The sequence below is a fragment of the Peromyscus leucopus genome, chromosome 4 (genome assembly GCF_004664715.2).
Source record: "Peromyscus leucopus breed LL Stock chromosome 4, UCI_PerLeu_2.1, whole genome shotgun sequence".
Taxonomy (NCBI): Eukaryota; Metazoa; Chordata; class Mammalia; order Rodentia; family Cricetidae; genus Peromyscus; species Peromyscus leucopus.
In genome coordinates, this window is record NC_051066.1 from 62,567,324 (window position 1) to 62,591,230 (window position 23,907).

Genomic DNA, 23,907 nt, shown 5'->3' on the forward strand with positions numbered 1-23,907 from the left:
TCTCTGTCAAAAGGAAAAACTAAAATGTCCCTTTGTTTTCTATACTTTTCCTGTTTCTTGACAAAGTATCTTGACAAATGCAAATTGAGAGAGAAATAGTTTATTTCAGCTTATAGTTCCAGTTGCAGAGGATACAGTACATTATCGTGTGAGAGAATTGTGCCAGCAGGAGTTGAGAGTCCTGGTAATGGACTACCCACAATAAAGTATCAGACAGTGAATAATGTCAGTGCTTAGCTCTCATTCTCAATTTTCTTGAGTCCATGACCCCTTCCATGAATACTGCTTCCATATTTAAGATCGTTCTTTCTTCTTAAATTAACTTAATAAAAAACAAAACAAAACAAGCCCCCCCCCCAAAAAAAAACAGCTCACAGAAAAGCAAGGATGGTTTTTCTTTTTCTAGTTGACTCTAGACTAAGTCAAGTTAGCCATCAATATAATGCATCAACATACTCTGATCAGAATATCAACAGACTGTCTTTTATAAACATACTAGTATCCCAGAAATTTTCAACTTTCTCATTCTAAAGTTTATTAAAATTCATAGCATTTTGAAGTTTGGCCAGCACCAAGAAAGTGAACCCTGAAACTATTAGAAGGCAGACTAATCCCAGGCTTTCTCAGATGCCCTGATGAATAGAGAAAGAAAATGGTAGTTCTGTGTCCTTGACCAAGGGCAGAATTGGCAAAATCTGCTCTGGGTGTAGGGGTTTGAAGGACAGGATTTAGTTACTGGGAACATGACTTTCTCTGCTCTATAGCTGTGGTTATAAGTCTTAGATAGCTCTGTCTGAGGTATTCTGTGTTCTCTTTGCTAGCATTATTTGAATTAGCTTAGTGATAACCTGGGCCCATTTTCTACTTATAAACAGCGGACAAACTTCTTACGTTACTTCTTAATAAGCTTACTTAGCATAAGAAGTAGATTCATGGGCTCCTGACCATAACTTTTCTATCTTTTTTATCTTCCTATTTGCTCCCCACTTCTGTCTTGAGACCCTGTTACTGGAGAATGATCTGCTGGTGCAGGTCATAAAATGTATATTCAGCCTCTGTGTGTTTGTTAAACAATCTGAAAAAAAAACCCACAATAGATCTAATTCTAACCCTGATTCATATGGCTCATGTCATATGCAACCTTGAAGGTCAAACCTTGCATATCTTCTTCCATATCCTCTGTCCAGCATCTTTTACATCTTTGTTCCTCAAGCTGTAGATCAAGGGATTCAACATGGGGATGATCAGGGTATAAAAGATGGATGCCAACTTGTCAGTGTCAAAGGAGTGACTATAATTAGGCTGCAAATACATAGATATCAAAGTTCCATAGAAAATAATGACCACTGTCAGGTGTGATCCACATGTTGCAATAGCCTTGTGTCTGCCCTCAGCAGAGTTCATTCTGAGAATGGCTATGAGGATTAGCAGGTAAGTCACAAGAACAACCAGAAGAGAAGAAATCAAATCAAAAACAGCAAAGATTAGAACTATCAGCTCAATGTCATGAGTGTTTGAACAGAGTAAAGGTATCAAAGCGATACAGTCACAGAAAAAATGATTGATTACATTGTTGTCACAGAATGATAAAGTGAACATTTTTAAAGTTATTAGAAGAGACAGAAATAAACCATACAAATATGGGATTATCACTAGTATCCAGCAAGCCCTCTGTGACATGATGGCAGTATAGAGTAATGGGTTACAAATGGCCACATAGCGGTCATAGGACATGACAGAAAGAATGAAAAGTTCACAAGTAATGAACAGAAGAAAGCAAGCAAGCTGTGTAGCACAAAGATAATAGGATATTGTATTTTGGTTCACAACAAAATTTTCTAACATTTTAGGTCCCACAGCTGTAGAATAACCAAGATCTGTGATAGCCAAGTGTTTGAGAAAGAAGTACATGGGAGTTTGCAGCTGGGAATCCACCATGGTGAGGATGATCATGCCCAAGTTGCCCATCAGTGAGATCAGATAGATGATGAGGAACAGTCCAAACAATGGAGCCTGAAGCTCAGAGCGGTGAGTGATGCCCAGCAGGATGAATTCATTCATGACTGTGAGGTTCTGTTTCTCCATGCAGTCATATTACTGAATCTATTCAGGATAGTAATAATTGCATACTCAATATATTTTTAATGTCATCATAAGGTGATCATTTATTATGCAACATTGTTATACATGAGATATCTTGAAATTTCTGATAGTTATTTCAAAATAAAGACATTTTACATAATAAAGATATACACTTGTACATGGAAATAGTAGGCTATGATTCTTATGGAAGGTGATTTCACCAACACAAAGCATAATTCAGACATAATTTATCTCAGCTTGGAAATGAACTGCTATAGACAATAATTTACTAAGACACTTAAGCTTGTGTATGACCTGCTCTATTAAACTTCCAGCTCCAAATGATGATTATATCAATAATTTTCCCTTACCTGGTAAATACTGTGATATAGAAACATAATAGAGGTAAATTACTGATAGCCATATGATAGAAAAACTAAAGAGAGTTCTAAAGATCTAGATGTACTCCTATCTTCTATAAGGACAATAAATGCTCTTAACTGCTGAGTCATCTCTACAGCCTTATAAGTCATCACTTTAAGAAGATGTTTAGGATGAGATGCAGCTCAGTAATATTCACCAATATCTGGGTTAGTGTCATACCTTTTCCTAAAATGTATAGTACATTCCTGTAATTCTACTATTCTGGAAGTAGCAGCAGGGAGAATCCCAAGCTCAATGGCATCTTCAGCTATTAAACAAATCCTAGGCCAGTCTGGGATATAGGAGACCTTGTGTCAAAACTAAGAAAAATAGAACAAAATAAATAAAGTTATCTAAAATCATTATATCTATTGGTGGTGCAGCTTAAAATGTCAATATTTTTGATAAGTATTGTCATATGTATGGACAAAACAATTACAACTGATCACTCAGGAAGTTGTCTATCCCTAAATAAATCAACATCCATACATGTTGTACAACATGTTCGGATGTTGATTTATTTAGGCCGAACATGTTGTACAACATGTATGATATCTAATATGTTACTTAATGTATGCAAAGGATGTATTTGACAAATAGTAATCTAAAACCCTGTACTCTAATTTAAAACAATGATATCTTTAGAAGTATTGTTTGGAAAGATGAAAGATTCTTGAATGATTTGTTGTTTCCTAGGTATGTAAAAGAGTTCCTAAGGGGAGAAAGAGAGAGAATGAGAGCTGCTGTGAACAGCACTTAGGGTTTTGTCCATGATGTCAAGAGTTCTACTACTGCATTGCAGCACTAGACCTTGGAAAATTTTTGTATAGAATCTTCCTGTACAGGTCAAAATGATCCAGAAGTAATAGATTTTCTTTCTTTCATTTGTAGACTTTTAAATTTTTTATTGTTTAATCATCACAGTACTTACATAAAATAAGTTTGTTTTGCCAGATTATATGCAGATGAATTTCTAAATGGTCTTATTAAAAAAAAAAGTGGAGCCAAATATAGGGATGAAAGCCTTAGAGATCAGGAAAATAGGAATAGCCATCAGCTAACCTTATCTCACCAGCTCTGCAGTTTCCAAATGTGAGCTACCTCCTATCTTACCCATAAATTTATTGCCTTGCTGTTCTGCCCTCTCATGGGCTATCTTAGTTACCTCAATTTCTTGTCACTGCCTATCTGTACAGACCTCCAGGTCTCTATGGTTGGTACTGGGATTAAGGGCATGTGTCACCACGTTTGGCTCTATTCCCTAGTATGGCCTTGAAGACACAGAGACCCTGTCTTCTAAGTGATCAGATTAAGGGTGTGGTCTTCCATTGCCTGACTTCTATGTTTATTTAAAATGGCTTGCTATTTCCTCTGATCTCCAGGCAAACTTTATCAAAGCACAAATAAAATATCACCACATTTCAGCACAAATGAAATATCACTGCAAATATATGTTCTTTGAAAGTAATACAGTGATAGTTAAATGAAGAATGGATTCAATAGGTCATATCACATACAAATTCTTTCCATCTGTAGCTCATTCTACTGACATGCCTTGACTAAAACTAAACAAGACAATTTATTGTCTAAATGAATCACATAATTTTAAGCATACACACATATATAAGTATATATATTATATATACACATATATACACATGCACACTTCATATAGATACAAAGCTTGTCATGTGCAAATTACACTTACTTCAGGTCAATGTTGCATGATTATAGTGATTACCCAGGTGCTGTCCCAATGAGACATACTTCTAGTAGTGAATGAAAAATGCATGAGGTTAATACATTAGATTACATATTTAGTAATTGCAATCACAAATAGTTGTTTTCCCATATTTTTCAGTTCAATGTGACAAAGCATATTGCTTTGTCATCCTGAAGTACCATCAACGAAGATTTGTTATGTTTAATACTTGCTATAGACTATTTCCCTCAGTTTTCACTATGAAATAGCAATTTTAATATAACCAAAAATGTGGTCATTAATGTCATTTCATACAACACACACACACACACACACACACACACACACACAAATGCAGTAAATCAATAAGATGTAAAAACTCACATTTGCCTTAATAAAAGGTTAAGAAAAAAGAATCTCACTCACATTATAACATACTAAGTTAGAGCATCACAAAAGAGGTGAGAAACTCCAAACACCTAAATATTTGGGAGCACATGAAATGATTCATTTATACTTTCATTTATGAATTAAAAATTGTGGACTCCCTTTACTTATGTTTCATTTCGCTTCTTATTTTAGAATGTCTTAACTATACAACTTAATGTCCATAAAATATATTTTCTAGGCAAATTTTTCTAATTGATTTAGTGTTGCAAATATACATATGAACATATAATCTTTAACCTAGGTAGAAAATATTCCAGGGGAAATATGAGGGAAGGAGAGAGCCTATTGCTTTTGTCATTCAGACATGATGGTATAGAAGTCATAGAAAATAGACCAGAAATGGTCTCTTCTATTAGATGACAAAATCAGAGAGGAGTGTGCCGGTTCCTGTGGATTCTGATGACAGGGAACAACTTGCATAGCCTTCTACCTTCCTTACCTGTAATAAAGCATTGCCTTTCATTCTCGTGTGTGCTTCTTAGCATTTTATTTCCTACGATGATTTATGAGTTATGTTTTAATTTCAGAAATTGTCCCTGTGGAGTTGTAAGTTATTTGTTCACTCTCCCTAAAGCACTGGGATGCATACTGATTTGCTTTGAGGCTGTTCACTAATTATCAGGGAGAATATGCATATATCTTTAAATTATGTATTAAGTATAGGGATTAGTGAAATTACTTCTAGGTTGGAATTTAAAATATTATTGTAATCCTGTCAAAGACATATTAGACCACTCTGATCTTCCCTGTAGCAGGACTCTAAATAGCTGAAAGTGGAAACAAAAAATTTTTGGCATATGAGTGGACACATAGCATGCATTATGTGCAGTGTATGCAATGGCACCATGAAACTGAAAAGCATGGTGCTAAGTTACATGAATCAGCCACAGGACAAATACTACACAAGTACAAATATGTTTGAAATACTTAGACTTATACCATCAATTATTGGAATGGCCTTTGCCAAAAGTGGGGGCAAGAAAATAAGAAGTGGCTAATTAAAAGACAATACCTCATTCAGGTAAAAGAAAAATAATGACAAAGTTCTGCTGAAAATCTGTGTACTTGCACTCATGTTTTTAATAGTGAATATGAAGTGATAATATTAAATATAATAAAATAAATTTACTAAAATATTAATCGTATTTTATTCCAGGAGGGAGGGGAGATAATGTTCAAGAGAGAAATGAAGGTAGATCTGTCCTTTGGGTATATGGTCTAGTACAATTCTAAAGTAGAGTTTTAGGGTCCCAGAAAGAAAAGGGATCTAACTTTAATGCTTAACTAAAACTCTAACTTAAACGTTTGTGAGTTAGGGGCAGTTCCCACACCTGCCTTCCTTAATAAGTGACCAGTGCTACATGACAAGTTAGGGAAGTAGTACTGTAGGCTGTGAAACAAGAATCACATATACTCTGGATAGGGAATGGACACTTGGTAATGTGTTAGTGCAGTCAAACTCCGTGGGTGTCTGTTGATTCAGGGCTGGGTGCTGTTCTCACTCAGACTTAGGGCTGGGTACTGTTCCTGTCTTGTTTGCAGTACCCTCTGCTTAGCATTTGAAGGGGAAAGGGTATTCTAAGATTTCCATCCTAAATCCAGTGTATGAAGCTTATTGTGCCCAAAGAATATATTCATTACTCTCTCTGTTTATTTTGATTTTTAAAACCAGGAATATGGATTTGTAAAACAAACAAATAAACAAGAATGGCTATCTGTGTACATATATTTTCAGAGAAAATCATTTTTTCAGTGACCCTTAGTTGGGAACCATTTTTTTTTTAAATTAAGGATTAATGGAGAAATCACAGATGATCTTATAAACGTTTAACAGATTATTTTTGGAAATAAACGATGAATAAGAGAATAATTACATTGAAAATGAAATGAGGAAGTAGCCTATGAAATCAGCAGTTACTAAGCTCAATCTGGCTTCTTTTTGCCTAATCAGGGAATCGCTGGTTGGGACCTTCTGCCTCAACACAATCTCAATGTAAGTAGTCAAGCAGTGTCCTCAGGGGCTGCTATCTGTCTTTATACAGCTGAAGAAGATTATTTCCCCAAGTCTGGATAAATCATTATCAACAGAGAGTTTAGAGAGTGTCAATTAATATAGATTTGAAGTAGTTTTAGGAGGCTGACAGCAGGCTTGAACTAGAGGGCCAGGATGAACTTTAAAATCATTTGTCTCATTATTCTGATAGTCAATTTCTGATATATATATATATATATATATATATATATATATATATATATATATAATTACTTTAAAATTATAATTATATATTATCTGTCCTTCCATCTCCTCCCTCTCATGTACCCTACCTTGTTCTCTCATTAAAGTCAGGACCTGTTTTCTTTCAATTTATATAAAGAAATATAAAGAATTCAGTCAGCTCAGTTCATAAATTATTATTTGTATACATATGATTTCAGGACCAGCCATTTGGTATTATATACCCAGCTGAGGGTCTATTCCTTGGGGAAGACTATTCTATTTTTTCCCATTTCTTAGTTTATTTTGCTTTGTTTTCTTTGGTTGAGCCCTTTTTCTTTCTTTCTTCCTTTCTTTCTTTAGTTCTTTCTTTTTTCTTTTGTTTGGCTTAAGATTTTATGAGCTTCCTTCCTTCCATATTCACATGTTAATATGTCTATTGGTAGCCAGTGAATTTTCAAGCATGATAGGCTAGTTTTATTTCTTCTTTCTCTGACAAGGCTACACTGAGTTGCATAAAAGCTGTATTCCTCCTCTAAGAAGCAACCAAGATTTCCACATTTTGTTGTCATGAGATCTTGACCACTCCTATATTGGAGTAAGACAGCAGTCAAACCCGATCCTTAAAATGTCTTGAGAAATTTCACCTAAACTTTTTGTATGTCTAGGGGTAAATAATGGTAGCATGTTACTAAAAGATTAAACCCTCATTCCTTTGCCACAAACTGATCTTATCCCCATGATCACAAGAGAGTCAAGAGTTGATAAGGGAATTAATAATTCCCCCTTTGGGGCAGGGAAATGGCTCTGCAGTTAAGAGCTGGCTGTTCTTCTAGAGGACCCAGGTTCACATCCCCAGCATCTACATGGCAGCTCACAGCTGACTGTAACTCTAAGATCTAACAGCCTCACACAGACATACATGCAGGCAAAACACCCTTGCACATAAAATAAAAATAAAAAAAATTCCCCTTTTGCCCATGTGGCCAGTAAAAGCACCTAGAAAGTTCTGCCTATTAGTCAATGTATCTACATTTGGAGATAAGTATGCTAGAGTAAAACTATTGGTACAGTTAGTGGAAGATAAAGGTAGGTCAAAGTGCAATAGAAAAAGAACATCCTCTTCAAATAGGCAAGTGGTGAGTTGAAGACTGAAAGACATGAATTAATTAAAAAGAATTTAACTTTTGGTGCTGGATTCATTTTTTATGACTTAAGGGAGCCAGCTAAGGATGCCCCCATCAAAGGTTTTTATTATGTTAAAAGGTTTAGTGTTGGAAGCATTTTAAACAAATAGGCAATATTTGTTTGTGTCCAGAAAATAGGATGAGAAAATTTTAAAGAGGGGGTAGATTTCATTTATTTTTATTTTTATTTTTATTTTACAGATTTACTGGTATCCACAAAAAACAAGTATGTGCATGAATTGGGGTGTTCCAGATATTCTGAAGAATTGGTGGGATCTATGCTACTGAATAACAAAGAGAATAAAGAGCCTTATAAATAAACTGATTGAAGGAACTTCTCATTGGCAGTGTTTAGGACTGGATAAGTGACCCCATAAAACACTTGATCAGACAGAGGTTTGACAGTAATGGTAACATTACAGAGAGAGAAATCCAGTTGATGTAATGTAATTTATTTAAGGAAATGTGACCTTGAAAAGTACAGGAATGCTGTGGCTGCTAAAGAAGTATTTGTGATGAGATGCCCTTTGCTTAGGACCCTGTTGGTTAAAAGACCAGAAAGTTTATAAATAGTTTGGAAATATTTGCCATATATTCACTGTCTGTAAGAGTATCATTAGGCCCTTTTGCTTTTGAGTCCAAAGTGATGCCTATGAATTAATCCAAGTGGACAAATAGGAGATAGGTGTGTGTATATTAGGAAAGACAGACTTAGCCTGCAGTTGTTGGTCTTTGCAGCATTCGAATCATTGAGCAAGTGATGGGTGAAACAGAGAGTGTGATTTAGATAGATAGAGAAATGTACTGGAACTGAAAACATAAGTGAAATAAAAAGAAGTAATAAATCATAAGATACATGCTAGAATTTAAAGGTCACAAGTAAATTGATTTTGGATAGGGTGAAGTCTGTTCAGAGACCTGTAACTAACAATCAGCTATGAAGTCTAATAATTCAAGAGTTTAAATATCTGGAGTTTGTTGCCATAAAGAGAATTCAGTTTTTCTTGAAGGAAGGCCTCTGCCTGTTCAAATAGAGCCATCAATGCCAGATGATAGGGTTCCAAAGGAAATAAACTCATACAGCTATTCTTTTAATAAAAGTTTGAGTATCAAACCTCTGTACCCAGCCACTCCTCCAACCTCCTTTGCAAAGTCTAGCCCAAATAATCTCCCTGATTGTCCTCACCCAGGCTGTCTTTCCAATCGACAAGATCTGTTATGGGTCCTTCATCCAGTGTCCTTGCCTAGTCTGACAAACAACTGCCCTTGCTGCACCCTACTTCTAGGCTTCCAACAGGACTTGCCCCATGTGTCATACACACAGGTCTCTTCTGTGCTACACATAACTTCTCCATCCAGCCATATGTACAACATCCATCCAGGGTCTATCCAGTGAGTATCCTTGATTCTACACATACAGTCACCTTCCCCAATCTATCAGGTCTAGTCCAGGTCACATGTAGTTGAAGATTTTCCTCTATCCTACCGGGCCCTACAGTCAGGACAAATCTCTCCTACCCACCGTCCCATAGCCACTTACAAAATAATCACTCAGAAGCTTATATTAATTATAACTGCTTGGCCATTAGCTCAGGCTTATTACTGACTGGCTCTTACACTTAAATTAACCTATAATTCTTGTCTATGTTTAGCCATGTGGCTTGGTACCTTTTCTCAGTTCTGCCTTGTCATCTTGCTTCCTCTGTGTCTGACTAGTGACTCCTGACTCAGCCTTCCTCTTCCAGAATTATCATTGACTGCTTATCCCACCTAAACTTCCTGCCTGGCTACTGGCCAATCAACATTTTATTTTATTTATCAACCTATCAGAGCAACACACATTCACAGCATATAGAACAACATTCCACAGCACTTCCCCTTTTCTGTTTAATCAAAAAGGAAGGTTTTAACTTTAACATAGTAAAATTACATATAATGGAACAATTATCAAGCAAGAGTTACAGTTAGAATATCTAGTTCATTTGTATTTGGCAATACAATGTCTACTTTATTTGTATTTGGTGCCCACATTGGGTACCAACTGTAGGTGAATTTCTAAATGGTCTTATTAAATAAAAAACATGGAGCCAGATATAGGATTGAAAGCCTGGGAGAGATCAGGGAAAGACGGAAAGCCACAGCTAACCTTACCTCACCAACTCAGCAGCTTCTACCCATGCCTATATATATGCTGTTCTGCCATCTGATTTGCTCTCTCTGTCTAGTTACATCATTTCCTCTTTCTGCCAAGCTCTGTCACTTCCTGTTAGTCTGTACAGACCTCCAGACCTCCATGGCTAACTAATGTTGGAATTTAAGGCATGTGTCACCACATCTGGCTCTGTTTCCTTTGTGACCTTGAACTCACATAGATCCAGACAGATCCCTGTTTGCCAAGTGATAGAATTAAATGTGTGTGCTAACATTGCATGACTTTTGTATTTACTTACAATGGCTTGGTTTTTCCTCTGATCTCCAGGCAAACTTTATTTATTAAAACACAAATAAAATATCACCACATTTCAGCACATAAAAATATCACCACAGTCAAACATACAATAAAAATAAGATGGAGAAAAGAAAGCATTTCTGCAAATGGTTCTGGGAAAACTAGATGTTCAAATTCATAAGAATGAAAGAAAGATCTATTACTTTATAAAAAAATCTAATGTCAAGTGGATAAAATATTTGAAACTTTAAACACTGAAATTATTAGAACAAAACATGGACAATATTTTATAGGTTAGAGGTATAGGAACTCATTTTCTGAATAGGAAGCCATTTGCCCCAGAATTAAAACCAATAAATAATATGTACCAATACATAAAACTAATAAGCTTCTGTACAGCTAAATAAATAACCAACTACCTGCAAAGGAATTCCACAAATGGGAAAGATTTTATACTAGCTGGACATCTGACAGAAGATTAATATCCAAAGTATATAAATAACTTTACAAAGATTACAAAAATAACAAAGAATGATCATGGTATCTTAATCAATAGGGACTTCCCTTCCAAATCGCAGGGGCAACCAAGCTGAAACTCATCTGAATGTTCCCTCCTTGAGTAGATTTCATGGTACCAGAAGTCACCAAGTAAGTTTCCAAAGGAGGGAAACAACCAAATGTCCTACACAGTTATTATTTCTATGAGCCAGAAAAATGATTAGCATAGCATGATAACCTTATGGGTATAGCAGTGGCACATATATAACTTGGAAGTTACCAACAGCTTTGTAATTGGACACAAGACCTGCTTACCAAGATAGAAGTCATACCTGGTACTAGAAAACTAGCCAACTATCCAAGGCCAGTGAATTCATTCATATTAAATGAAAACCCACAAGCAACAGTTTACTGAGCCATCATAATCCCTAAGTATACTCTAAATATGCATCTTTATACACACAGGTAGTTGTAGTCCTCACTTCTCAAGGAAAATTCTCTTGGTAACAGATAGAGACCATTAGAGAAATCCACAAGCAGTCAAGGTACAGAGTTGTGGACCCTTGTCCCAGTGAATAAGTCTACCAAACAAATCTTACATCTAAAGCTCCATCAGGGAATATTGCAGAAGGAGGGGAGAAAGACTGTAAGAGCCAAAGCATCTAGAGTTTTCTGTGAGTCTCCTAGTAATGTCCCAAGTTTAATTCATAAAGACTCACCAATGTTGTTGTCTACATGCAGTTCAAACCACTCAGCTCTGAAGGAGAAAGGGTGTGGTAGTATTGTGTTCCCCAAAATATTGTGCACCCTAATAAACATATCTGGGGTCACAGAACAGAACAGCCACAATATCAAACATAGAAGATAGACAGTGGTAGTACACACCTTTAATCCTAGCATTCCAGAGGTAGATATCCATCTGGATCTCTGTGTGTTCAAGGCCACATTGGAAACACCCAGGCATGGTGACATATGCCTTTAATGCCAAGAAGTGAGCCTTTAATCCCAGGGAGTGATGGCAGTAAGCAGAAAGGCATATAAGGCGTGAAGACCAGAAACTAGAAGCTTTTGGCTGGTTAAGCTTTTAGGCTTTTGAGCTACAGTTCAGCTGAGATTTATTCTGGATGGGGACTGAGAGGCTTCCAGTCTGAGGAAACAGGATCAGCTGAGGAATTGGCAAGATTCATGCTACAAAAGGGAACACATACTACCACCAAATATAAAAAAGTTCTGATATTTATAGATAAACTCATATCCTGTGTATGTAACTCAGCCCCATGAGGGGAGGATTAGGAGATGAAGTGAGTATGTAAGTACCATCTTCCTGAGTGAAAATTAGGATTTAGGTTGATATGTTTAAGGCAAGTCTTTGTAAGTTGGCTCATAAATGTTGCCCAGTTTTCAGGTGATTTATTGGATTTTATTATAATTCAGTGCCTCATGGCAAGCCTTTTCATCACTTTGATAAGGTAGATTAATAGATAGAATATATGTTAATGATAAGGGGACTTAAGCAGTCAGTTCTATTTAGGTCAAAAGAGATCTGATATGTGTTTCTGACAGAGTAATGGTGGGAATCTTGAATTTGAAGGGCATCTACAAAAGAAATATATTGTTATTTCCTCTGTCATGGTAGGTAGAGGATATAATGACATAAATATTGTGGAAAGTCAGATTTGGGGAGCATATTTTTGGAATTTCATTGTACATTGGTGGAATCCACAGAAAACAAATTGAGACACTTTAAAACGTGAATAAAGTTATAAAAATGAAAAGCAATGTGTGCAGGGAGAATAGCCTTGGCTCTGGCATCTTCTCATATGGGCAGCTATGAAGCAATGTGTGTGTGGGGGTGTGGAAAATCAGATTTTTTTGAGTGAGTAACCAGAGGAAAGATGGTAGAAGTGAGTCTTGAAACAGGACTAAAGAAAGAGGGAGGCTTTGCTTTGGGACAGCTGTGAGGATGAGAGACTACTGAAGTTGGATGTAGTGAGTAGTCTATAATGAAGCAGGATGTGGGAACACAGTTTGAAATATGGAGCAATGTTTACAAAGAGTGGGATAATTATGGAGACAGAAGAAAACCCAATGTTAGGGAGTCCAGATTACTTACCATGTACCAAACAAAAGCTTCTGTTTCTAAGAATTTTTAAATCACAAGTATAGTTTTAAGATCATATGTTGCTATTCAATTTGCATTTTCCTCAATGGTATTAAAAATTAAAATTATTACTATTATTATTATTATTGCATCTAATATCACTTATGATGATTAATAATTTTAAGATTGTAAAGAAAGCAGCAAAGTTGTTATTCTTCAAATTTGTAAGACTGGGTCACATACTGTACAGATTCTAGTGAATCAAGGAAAAGGGAACAAGGCCTTTTGGAAATGTGGGCAAAGCCATAGTGGAGACCAAAGATGAGTTCCTAGCATTTCTGGAATCACCTAATCTGAGGAAACCCAGAATCTCTGATAAAGTACTAGGACTTGTGGTCAGTGTGGTGGGTACTGGATCTGGGTGGGACTCAGCAATATCAATCAGTCAAAGACAAAGTTTAGGGAAGGACAAAATGCCTGGTAAGGGAAGAGCAGAAGGATTGGTGAGGTCAGGAAATCTGTTAAAGGTAGGGTGGAGACTCTGGTATGGATAGTATTCCTGGTTAAAATAAAGCCCAAGTAGAGTAAGAGCAGAAGCATTAGTAATGGATGTGGGAGGAACCAGCACACTGTAGAGTGATCCATCTTGGCTTGCCTTTCAGACACTCTGGATTCAATACCACAGAGTGGTAATTTGCCAGGAGGGAGAGTAGAGGAGACTTGGAAAAATGAAAAGATTGACTACACATTTATGGTACAGTGGAAATCTTTCTTCAACTTATATTTAGTTGGAAAGTAGAACACTTTCATACACATATAAAAAAGAGATGGAAATTTGCATATAATTTTGTATTAAGAGGAATAAAACTTATTGGAGATTGAGTGATCACTCAGAGTTTAGGTGGGCTTGCTGCTCTTGCAAAGGACTGTAGTTTGGTTGCCATCATTTATTGTCAGTCAGCTTGAACTTTTCTGTAACTCCAGCACCCAGTGATCTAACATTTCCTCCTTCCTCACTGACCTCCCCACTCCCTGGCCCCAGTGCCCCACCCACACTTTCCCATATACTACTCCTTGCTCTCTTTCAATTCTTTTTTTCATTATTTCTGTTATGAGCATATATGCATACATACATACATTCTAACACAACCTGCTCAATATGTATAAAGTTTCTTTAATCTGTTTCCAATGTAGTCCTTACCGTTCATCAAGAAAATGACTCTTTGCTACAGGAGACCATTACAGACAAAACAACCAATCAAGTTACATAATTCTAGTGCCCAGTTCCAGTGACTCTATGTGCCCAACAGCACTTGCACATTGTAATGTCAGAAGCTATATTCATAAGGTCTAGCCAACTTCACTACCTAAACATGAACTGAATAAAGACAACAACAATGTTTTATTTAGTCATTGTGATATAGCACTAAAAATATTTAAACTTAAAATTATGAGAGAATTTAAAATATGATTTATAAAGAAATGAAACAATCTAAAATTGTTTTAATTATTTAAATATGCATATAAAAATAAATCTAAGCATATATATTTATTTATTTGTACATTATGCATTTCATGTAGTGTCATCACTATGTAAAATATATATAAATATATGTGATTATGAACATTAAAAAAGAAATTGGATAATATAGCCTTTCTGTTTTGAAAAGCAGACCAGAGAGGTATTAACTAATACCTTTAATTTCATGTTTACTGAGAATTGAAATATTTAAATTAATGAAAAGAAACATTTTGAACATAAATTTTCATATTTATGTACAGAATAGAACTTTTACTTTTTCATATAAGGTTTATAGAAAATATAGTTTTATCCATAAATTTGTCTTTTACCAAATACCTTTTTCATAGCCTCTTTTACATCTTTGTTCCTCAAACTGTAAATGAGAGGATTCAGCATGGGAATTACAATGCTGTAAAATATCGACACTACCATGTCATGCTCCAAGGCATAGCTGGAACTTGGTCTTACATACATGAAAAGAACAGTACCATGAAAAATGGACACTCCAGTTAGATGAGAGCCACATGTAGAGAAGACTTTTCTTTTACCTTCAGCAGAACGAGTCCTCAGAATAGCAAACAGAATGAAGCCATAGGAGATCAGGACGATGAGGATGGTGACTATCTCAATAGACCCAGCACAGTAGAAGAGGAGAAGCTGGTTGATGTGGGTGTCAGAACAAGAAATTGCCAGGAGAAGAGGGATGTCACAGAAAATATGACTGATTTCATTGGATCTACAAAAGGACAGTCTGAAAGTGGCAACAGTGTGAATAACAGCATGTAAAATTCCACCAACGTAGGATGCAATGATGAGTGGCACATAGACTCTGGATGACATGATTACTACATATAGAAGTGGGTTGTGAATGGCCACATAGCGGTCATAAGCCATTGCTGCCAAAAGAAAGCATTCTGTTGTACCAAAAGTAACAGCCAGAAACATCTGTGTAGCACAGCCAGTGAATGAAATGACTTTCTTCTCTGACATAAAGTCAACTACCATTTGTGGAGTGATAACAGAGGAATAGCAGGCATCTACAGAGGACAACACACTCAGAAAATAGTACATGGGGTTGTGTAGGCGGGAATCCCCAATGACTAGAGCAATCAATCCTAAATTCCCCACGAGTGTAAAGAGGTAAATTGCTAGAAAGAGGAAGAAGGAAAGGATCTCCAGGTCAGCATTGTCTGTGAAGCCCTTCAGTACAAATTCAGTGACTTCAGTGATGTTTTCCATGTTGAAATCTCATAGAAAGAATTGAAAGCAATCAACAAATCATAGTTCATATTACCGTAAAGAGTCTAGAGTAGTTTTGCTATAAACAAGGTGAGCTGTGTCTTTATGTGTATTTATGCAGAAGCATACTTTCAGGCTGAAAGAGGTATAGATACATACACATAGGTACACATATCACATGATTTTATGAGCTACAGCACAAGATAAGGACATGGTGATGATTTAAATTTCAATACAGCACTCATTGAAATATACATGGAATGTATGTATATTTATCAAGTGTCTTACTTTTAATTTCATTTTTTAACTTTAAAAAGAATCTTCTAAGCTGGGTGGTGGTGGCGCACGCCTTTAATCCCAGCACTCGGGAGGCAGAGCCAGGTGGATCTCTGTGAGTTCGAGGCCAGCCTGGGCTACCAAGTGAGCTCCAGGAAAGGCGCAAAGCTACGCAGAGAAACCCTGTCTCAAAAAAACAAAAAAAAAAAAAAAAAAAAAAGAATCTTCTATCATATATTAAATCCTGACCTCAGTTTTTCCCACTCCTCGAACCTCCCAGTGTCTCTCCCTACCTCATTTCTCCCTCAGATCCACTTCTCCTCTGTTTCTCTCAAGAAAAAAGCAGGCCTCCCAGGGTTACCAGCTGAAGATGGCATAAGAAGTTAACACAAGACTAGGCACAAACTCTCACATCAATGCCAAATGAGACAACCCAGTAGGAGGAAAAGAGTTCCAAGATCAAGCAAGAGTCAGAGACAACCTTCACCTACAGTTAGGAGTCCCATGAGAATACCAAGCCTCACAACCATAACATATATGCAGAGTTCCTAGCTTTGACCCATATAGGCTCCCTGTTTTACCCTGTGTCTGAACTCATGGTATTCCTCTTTAAAATTTTCTATTTTTTGATACTGTAATATAATTACATCGTTTTCTGTTTCTTCTTCCAAGATGTTCTTTGTACCTACACCTTCCTCCTGCACCCTCTTCCAAATTCATGCCCTTTTAAATTTTAATTGTATCTCTCTCTGAATATATATATATATATATATATATATATGTGTGTGTGTGTGTGTGTGTGTGTGTGTATGTGTATATATATATATATATTCCTTCTTAAACTGTATGCCTACTACACAACCTACAGCTTTTCTATTAGAAATTTTGTCTTAAACTATAATAAAACAAAAACTTGTGTAGGTACAAAACCCACCTATGACATAGAACCTATTGAGTTGTTATATATGACAGTGCACTGTACTAGAATCGGAATTGTAAATGTGTCAGAAATCCTATAGAATAATTTGCTATATTCTGTATAGTAGTGGCCAATGAACACTAATATGCAATAATAAGATGGGAGAAAGCTTTATGAGGAAAATATGCCAAAATCAAATCTTTAAAAAGCAAATTATAGAATATGTTGTTATATATATATATTGATTCTCCAATGCAATATACACAGATTATATTCTATGAAACATTTTAGAACACATGATTTCTTAATTGTTAACAATTTATATATAAGAATTCAGTTTTTTGCAGGGGTAGAGGTAAGATTCCATTTCACTGTATAGCCCATGTTGACCTTGACCTCATAGCAATCATCCTTTTTCAGCTTTCCAGTAGCTTTGGATACTGGTATCCACTACCCTGTCCACTTCTCCTTATTCTTTAAAGAATATAAAGGTGAATAATGATTTAAAAATATACATGTTTATTCTTTTGGTAATTGAGGAATTGGAATCAAATTCTCTTGAGTCAGGCTTTTGTACTAGATACATAATGAAAAACTACAAGTTTGAGAAAGCCAGCAAGAAAACACATTCCAAGTTAATAGCCCAATTAATTAAGAGCCCTCATAATAGTTTACTGGACAGTATATGCCCAGCTCCTCAATTAATGTAAATATACTTGTACATATTGTTACAAAATACAGAATTTCATATATTCTAAGCATAGTACTTAAATAATACATTTGTAGGAGTGCAATAATTTAAATTTGCCTTTATTGAATAGCTGTTGGAAGATCAACCTTCTGTGGACATTTCATTACTTATCTTATGGAAGTTTTGTATTTTATCATTGCCATAGCCACAACTCACTATAGATTCATCACAGTGTATGTATTCTCAAGTTTGTTAGGAAAACATTACCTCCTGTCATACTACTTCATTGTCAAATTGTATTCCCAAAACCCTTGCCCCATGAAATTTAAGCAAAACCTATGTCTTACTACATTTGAAAATAGTCAAATAATTAAGCCAAGAAATTTTAAATAAGTAGTTATTTCAGTTGTTTGCTGGATTGTATAGTAAGATCCAATTTTTAAATTTCATTGTTCTAGAATCATATAAAAATAAAAGACCCTCAATATTAAATATGTCAATATTTGTACACTCTCTATTAGCCGATTAATGATTCCTTTTCCTTTGGGGTAACTTATTTATCAAAAGATTGATAGTGCACAACCTACAACAAACACTCATTTTTTGTATACAAAATTAAATTTTGGTATTTTCTGTTTTTTCTCATTTGTCCAGGTAGCTTGGTTTATAATTCATATGCAGACCTTTTACTAGATTATTTTTATGAGAATATGAAATGAGAAAAAAACTATAGTATCTTACTTTTAATTTTTCATAGTATAATTACTTAGTATAAAATAACATTGTTGTATTTGAAATGTTGGGTTCTAGACTCAACAATTCCTCAAGTAGTTTGAAATTTCTTCTTACCCCAAGACCAGCAAATGAAGGTTTGAGTTTGCTATGGACACTGATAATTTAAACTGTTTATATCTGCTTATTCAACTGTGATGAAGCCCAGAGGAGGCAACCCTAGGGGAACAGGCTCCAGTTGTATCCTGGTTGAAAATAGCAAGTTAATGAATTACTTCATTTAAAAAATGATAAAAGAATAAATGCTTCTTTAATTAGCAGATACCTCCTGACATTTCCTTTTCTTTCCTCAGGGTGTAATTTATATAATTCGTATTGTACAAGATAGGAGACTACATTCTGATATTTTCATACACATACATCATGTACTTTGATCATTTTTCACTCCCAACAATCTCCATGGTTTCTACCCCTCCTGCTAATCATATTCCCTTCCTCATATATTCTCTTTTCTATTGCCATACCCTATGTCTCTAATCCAGGGTATTAATATGCATATTTGTAAAGTAATTGAACTTTATGTTAATTTAGCTAGACAACAGGATTATTCACACATGCCCCTGGGCCTATGATTCTCTTAGTCATGGGAATTGAGTTAATTTACAGTACCAGGTATAATCTTCCTGTGAAAAGGGCCTCAAATCCAATCAGATAGTACTGTGGTACCTCCATAATAGTGCTATCACATATTTCCTGGCATGTTGTTATAATAAATCATAGGCAACATGATTTGATGCCTTTACCAAATGGCAATCTGCTTAGCCCATTATGTGTGGGAGCCCGTTCTCGGGTTCCTCGTGGCTTTACCCAGCAGGTCCGCATAGAGGATGATCAGGACCATGGGCCTGAGTGCAGGTGTCTGAGATGGTCTGCACTTGGCTGTGCTGGGGGAGGAGGTCCAATGCTGCAGCGAAATTCTCTTCTGTCAAAATTTTCTATCGTCTATCCCTTTCTCAATTTCTATCTGTGAAAAATAAGTATAAGATATAGGGTAGTAATATAGTTTAGGAAAAACTTAGAAGTGTAAGATTGTGTAGGAAAAAATAAGTAAGGCAACTAGACAGAAAAACTCTTCAATTTTCTCACTTTGGGAGCTATGAAAGCAAACTGGGGGAAAAAATCTTTCTTTGGGCTTTATGGGTAGTAAAAAAGCTGTTCTTTGAGCTTATGGGGAAGAAAAAGTTTCCTATGGAAGCTTTTGACCTGGGGACAGCTGAAATGCTAAGTCCAAGCGGCAGGAGAAAGTGTTTTTTCCCTGAGGCAAAAATGGGGGTGTAAAAAGCCAAAAAGTTTAAAGTTCAGAAGTTTTGGGAAAAGTTGGTCTTTCTTTCTCTTGGGGAAAAAAAATCTTTCTCTTAAACTATAAAGCTTTTCTTGGAAAACTTGGGGGGGGGAATCTCTCTAAAAAGCCTTAATCTTTCTCAAAAGCTCTCAAACTTAAAAACTAAATTTGTCCTGAGAGAGGACAAAAATTAGTATCACCTGAAGATATTAGTATGGGGACCGCCTGTGATTACTTCTAAGGGAAAACAATAAACTTAAGACAGCAAAACCTCTAAGTTCTTTCAAGCTTTAAAAATCATCCCTGCAATGCAGGAGGCAGGAACAAGTTTCTAAAAACCCCTTCTAAGCTCTCTCTCTTCAAGCTAGTAAAAGACAGTGGGTCAGAGTACCCTTAGGGAACCGATTGGGGAGAGTAAGGGTAAACAGCTACAGAGAGCCCAAAAGGGCAGCAAACTTTACCTGAGAAAAGCAAAAAAGCCAAGCTTCACAGTTACAGCCCAGCTGAGGCAACAAGGGTTTTGTTTGAGTATTTCAGAATGAAAAGGTGTTCCTAATTGTCCTAATGCAAAGATCCCCTGAAGCAATGCAACTGTTAGCATTGTACCCTAGCTTCTGACCAAAAACCCAGAGGCAACTGGCCAGTGTCTGAGTGGGAGTGCATTTCAGGGGATACTAGTATTCCTGCAGTTGTAAACTTCCTGGGGCACAGAGCTGAGGCACGAAGGTGCAGGACCCAGGGGAAAATTGCTAATAAACAAAGCTAAAGCAGGTGGGAACGGCACAGTTGTCCACTTTCCTGCAAGTCCCGGGTTGATAGGTCCACAGCTGCAAAAAGCCTATCAGAGAAAGGACCTTTCTGGGAAAACAGTAAAGCTGAACTGTTTCTGAAGCAGTCTTGCTGCCAAGTCAGAATACTGTCTGCGGAAAGAGCCCAGCCAAGGCAGAACAGAACTATCCAGGAGAAAAGCTTTCTTTTCTATCAGAGAAAGCATCTCTTTGAGAAAAGCTTTGTTTCAACTGACTCCCGGTGAGATGAGAGAGTGTAGCCTTGAGGGGTGATTGCCTCTGGCATAAGCTGTCCTTGAGCACCCAGACAAGCAAACACAACCCACTAGAGGACTGGGTCAGGTGAAGGCCTGATGAGGCAAAACACCTGTCGTAATGGAGTTTAGAAATGGCAAAAACCTCCCTTGTTAGATTTTCAGTCTGTACGCAAACAACACAGACCCCGAAAACAAACGGACAAAAAGGCCTACCTTCAGTAGCAGGGAAAGCCGCCACTGTAGTGTCGGAAACTGTTTCTGGGGTAGATGGGATAATCTGAGACTAATGGGAACTGTCTGGGAGAAAGACTCTGAAGAAACAGAGGGGACAGATTCCTCCCCAGAAAATGCATAACCTGACAAAGCTGCTAGAATTGGAGGCAGATTCAGGGGGAGAGAAAAAGCCCCTGCCTCCAAAAGCAGCTAGCAGAGGTACAGAGGGGCAGATACCTGAAGCTTTGCATCTGGGGAGGAACGAACAAGCAAAATGAGAATAAAATCAGTGGGAGAAAATCTCTCTGAAAGAGCTATGAAAAAGCTGTTGTACATGATCTTGTTTTTCACTGACTGGCTAAAACAAGCCCCGAGGAAAGTTGCTATCAGAAATGCCAGCCTCAATGCGCACTAACGAGGCAGGTGTGGTTCTGATCTGGGGCCAGTGTCAAATGAAGGAGAGACACCTGTTGAAGCCAGCTGAGGAGAGAATAGGAATCTCCCAATGTGCCATAGCTGAAAATGTAAAATGCTTGTTCAAATCTTCCGTTGCAAAAGCAAAAAACTTTGTTCAAACTTCCCAGGCAAGTCTAGTAAAAGAGAACCAGTTGACTCTCAGACCCAAAAAGAACTATGGGAAATCAATGATATAAGGAAAATGATATAAGGGGCTGATATGGGACTGATATTATTATGGACTGATATAAAGGAAATGCATTCTGGGAAAGGTAGTTTTTCTGCTAAAGATGGTGACATTGTCCTGAAACACTTTTGTCAGCTCGAAAATACGTTCATGGTAAACTTAAAATACAGCTTTTAAAAGAATGAGTAGGAAAATCATCTAAGGGTTTAAGTGTCAGTTCCAGTGAAAAATTGAAAGGATATGGAACTAGAAGCTTCGGGGTTTGGGGCTCCGTTGGTAAAATGCCTTATTTACCCTAATAGCTGTGCAAAGATTTTACGGTAGTTGGATGGCAAAAAAGCTACTTTTAAGAGCAAATAAGCCACTTTAAAATCCTTAAAACAAGGGAAAGCAGTTTATACACTGAACGTTGTCTTAGATATGAAGAAACTTATGTTGAAATTAAAAAAGTTCTTTGCCTTTTCAACAAACTGCCTGTAATGAGTAATTCCTTTGCAAATCTAATAAGGAGACAAAGAAACAGGCATTCAAAAAAGAAATGACTGCTTTATAGATGGGGAACGAACTTCAGAAAATCTAGCTGTCTTACAAAAGAGTTGCTTTACCTGAAAGTTCCCTATAAGAAATCAATGCTAAATATCACAGCTGCTACAATCCCCTAGCAACAAGTATCACAATTCTATAATGACAACACTTACTAAATCCCAGTGTTGTATAGAAAAGCTGACTATAAACTCTAAACTTTAGAAATGATGTACGTACTTCCTGTCTAGTTAAGAGAATCTTTAATAGAGATGGTGATAATAATTAAGAGTAAGAAATAGAAAAATGAAAATAAGATGTGAGTTTGTGGAAATTATTCTGTCTTGTTAGATCTGTGTTAAGAAATCTTTAGGTGTTTGCTAAGTTAGATATATGCTAATGGTAGCCTATTTAAGTTTGTAAAATAGATCTATAGAGTTCCCTTAAGAATATAAGCTTGTAGGGGGAGTAATCAGCAGAGCAGAAATCTGTGAAGACCTGTACAATAGTCAAAAAAAAAAAAAAAAAAAAAAAAAAAAAAAAAAAAGATATAAGCTTGTAAGAAGTATCTAAGGTAGTCTTAAGACATGTAGTAATAAGCTTGTAAGATGCTAGTTATAAATGTAAGTTTAAATAAGAATTAAGATGGAATGAATATAAGTATATAAGAATTAATAAGAAATATATTTGCTAAAGTAGTTCTATAGTTTCCTTAAAGTATAAATAAGTAGATGTTAATATGTTATGTGAGTTTGTAAAAATGTGTAAATGTTCAGTGAGTTTATGCTTAAGCACATGTTATGTGAGTTTGTAAAAAAGTATAAATGTTAAGTGTGAATCTATTCTTAATGTATATGGTGAAAGAACCCGAACACATAAGGTTAGTGTCCCAGTAGACTGCAAAGTAGGCAGTCTGAATGGTTTCAAAAGCTCCAGAAGCTGCTAAGAAGCTAAGAATGGCAGACACCAGAACCAGCACAAGGTATTCGCAGCTGAGATCCGTGGAAAATCGACGCAACACAGAAAAACCTGAGCTAACAGCAAAAACGGTGCGGCTTAGAATATTACTATAACTAAAAAGGTCTCTGGCTTGAGAATAAAAGTTCAGAGATGCTTGTTTAAACAAAAATTATTAACTGCAAAAAGTTTTGGTTGAAAAACGTCTCTTCATATTTGGAAGTGAAAGCCTGATACCAGAATTTTTCTTGTTTGAACTTTTTGAACTTTAAAATGAGATAAAATTACAAAAAGATTTTGGTTATGGATTTCTCATATTTGGAAGGCTAGTACCAGAATTTATCATTTGAATCTTAAGACTTAAATGAAATAAATAATAGAGATTTCATTGCAATGGGACAGTTTTGAGTAATGACCTAGGAACAGTTTTCTGGAATTGGGTTAAAAATGGAACTGTTTAAATGAAGAAATATATTTCTACTTAGAATCAAGATGCAATTTTGTGTATGCATATATGCTTTATTAACTGGTGATTTATGAATTGTTTTGTGGAACTGTTTATGTAAAAATGGAATTACTTATGGAACTGGTTTTGTGTTACAAATGGAACTGTTTAAACAGAAAAGTTTGGGTTTTCTAACTAGGCTTGAGATTTTGCTTAAAATTATAAAGAAAAGGGAGAATTAATATTACTTAGTC

The 23,907-nt window shown here is 36.1% G+C and overlaps 2 protein-coding genes across 2 annotated transcripts; both read right to left on the bottom strand.

Annotated features, from left to right (window-relative positions):
- Positions 1-1,149: 1,149 nt before the first annotated feature.
- Positions 1,150-2,085, bottom strand: LOC114685057 (olfactory receptor 8K3-like). The gene has a single exon (XM_028859655.1). It carries the CDS (start codon positions 2,083-2,085, stop codon positions 1,150-1,152), a length of 936 nt encoding a protein of 311 aa, XP_028715488.1.
- Positions 2,086-14,935: 12,850 nt separating this feature from the next.
- Positions 14,936-15,870, bottom strand: LOC114685063 (olfactory receptor 1086). The gene has a single exon (XM_028859660.1). It carries the CDS (start codon positions 15,866-15,868, stop codon positions 14,936-14,938), a length of 933 nt encoding a protein of 310 aa, XP_028715493.1. The 5' UTR covers positions 15,869-15,870.
- Between the last annotated feature and the right edge of the window lie 8,037 nt (positions 15,871-23,907).

Bases quoted from the DNA above. Each gene is read 5' to 3' on its own strand.
- LOC114685063 (XM_028859660.1), bottom strand. From the start codon at position 15,868: ATGGAAAACATCACTGAAGTCACTGAATTTGTACTGAAGGGCTTCACA.
- LOC114685057 (XM_028859655.1), bottom strand. From the start codon at position 2,085: ATGGAGAAACAGAACCTCACAGTCATGAATGAATTCATCCTGCTGGGC.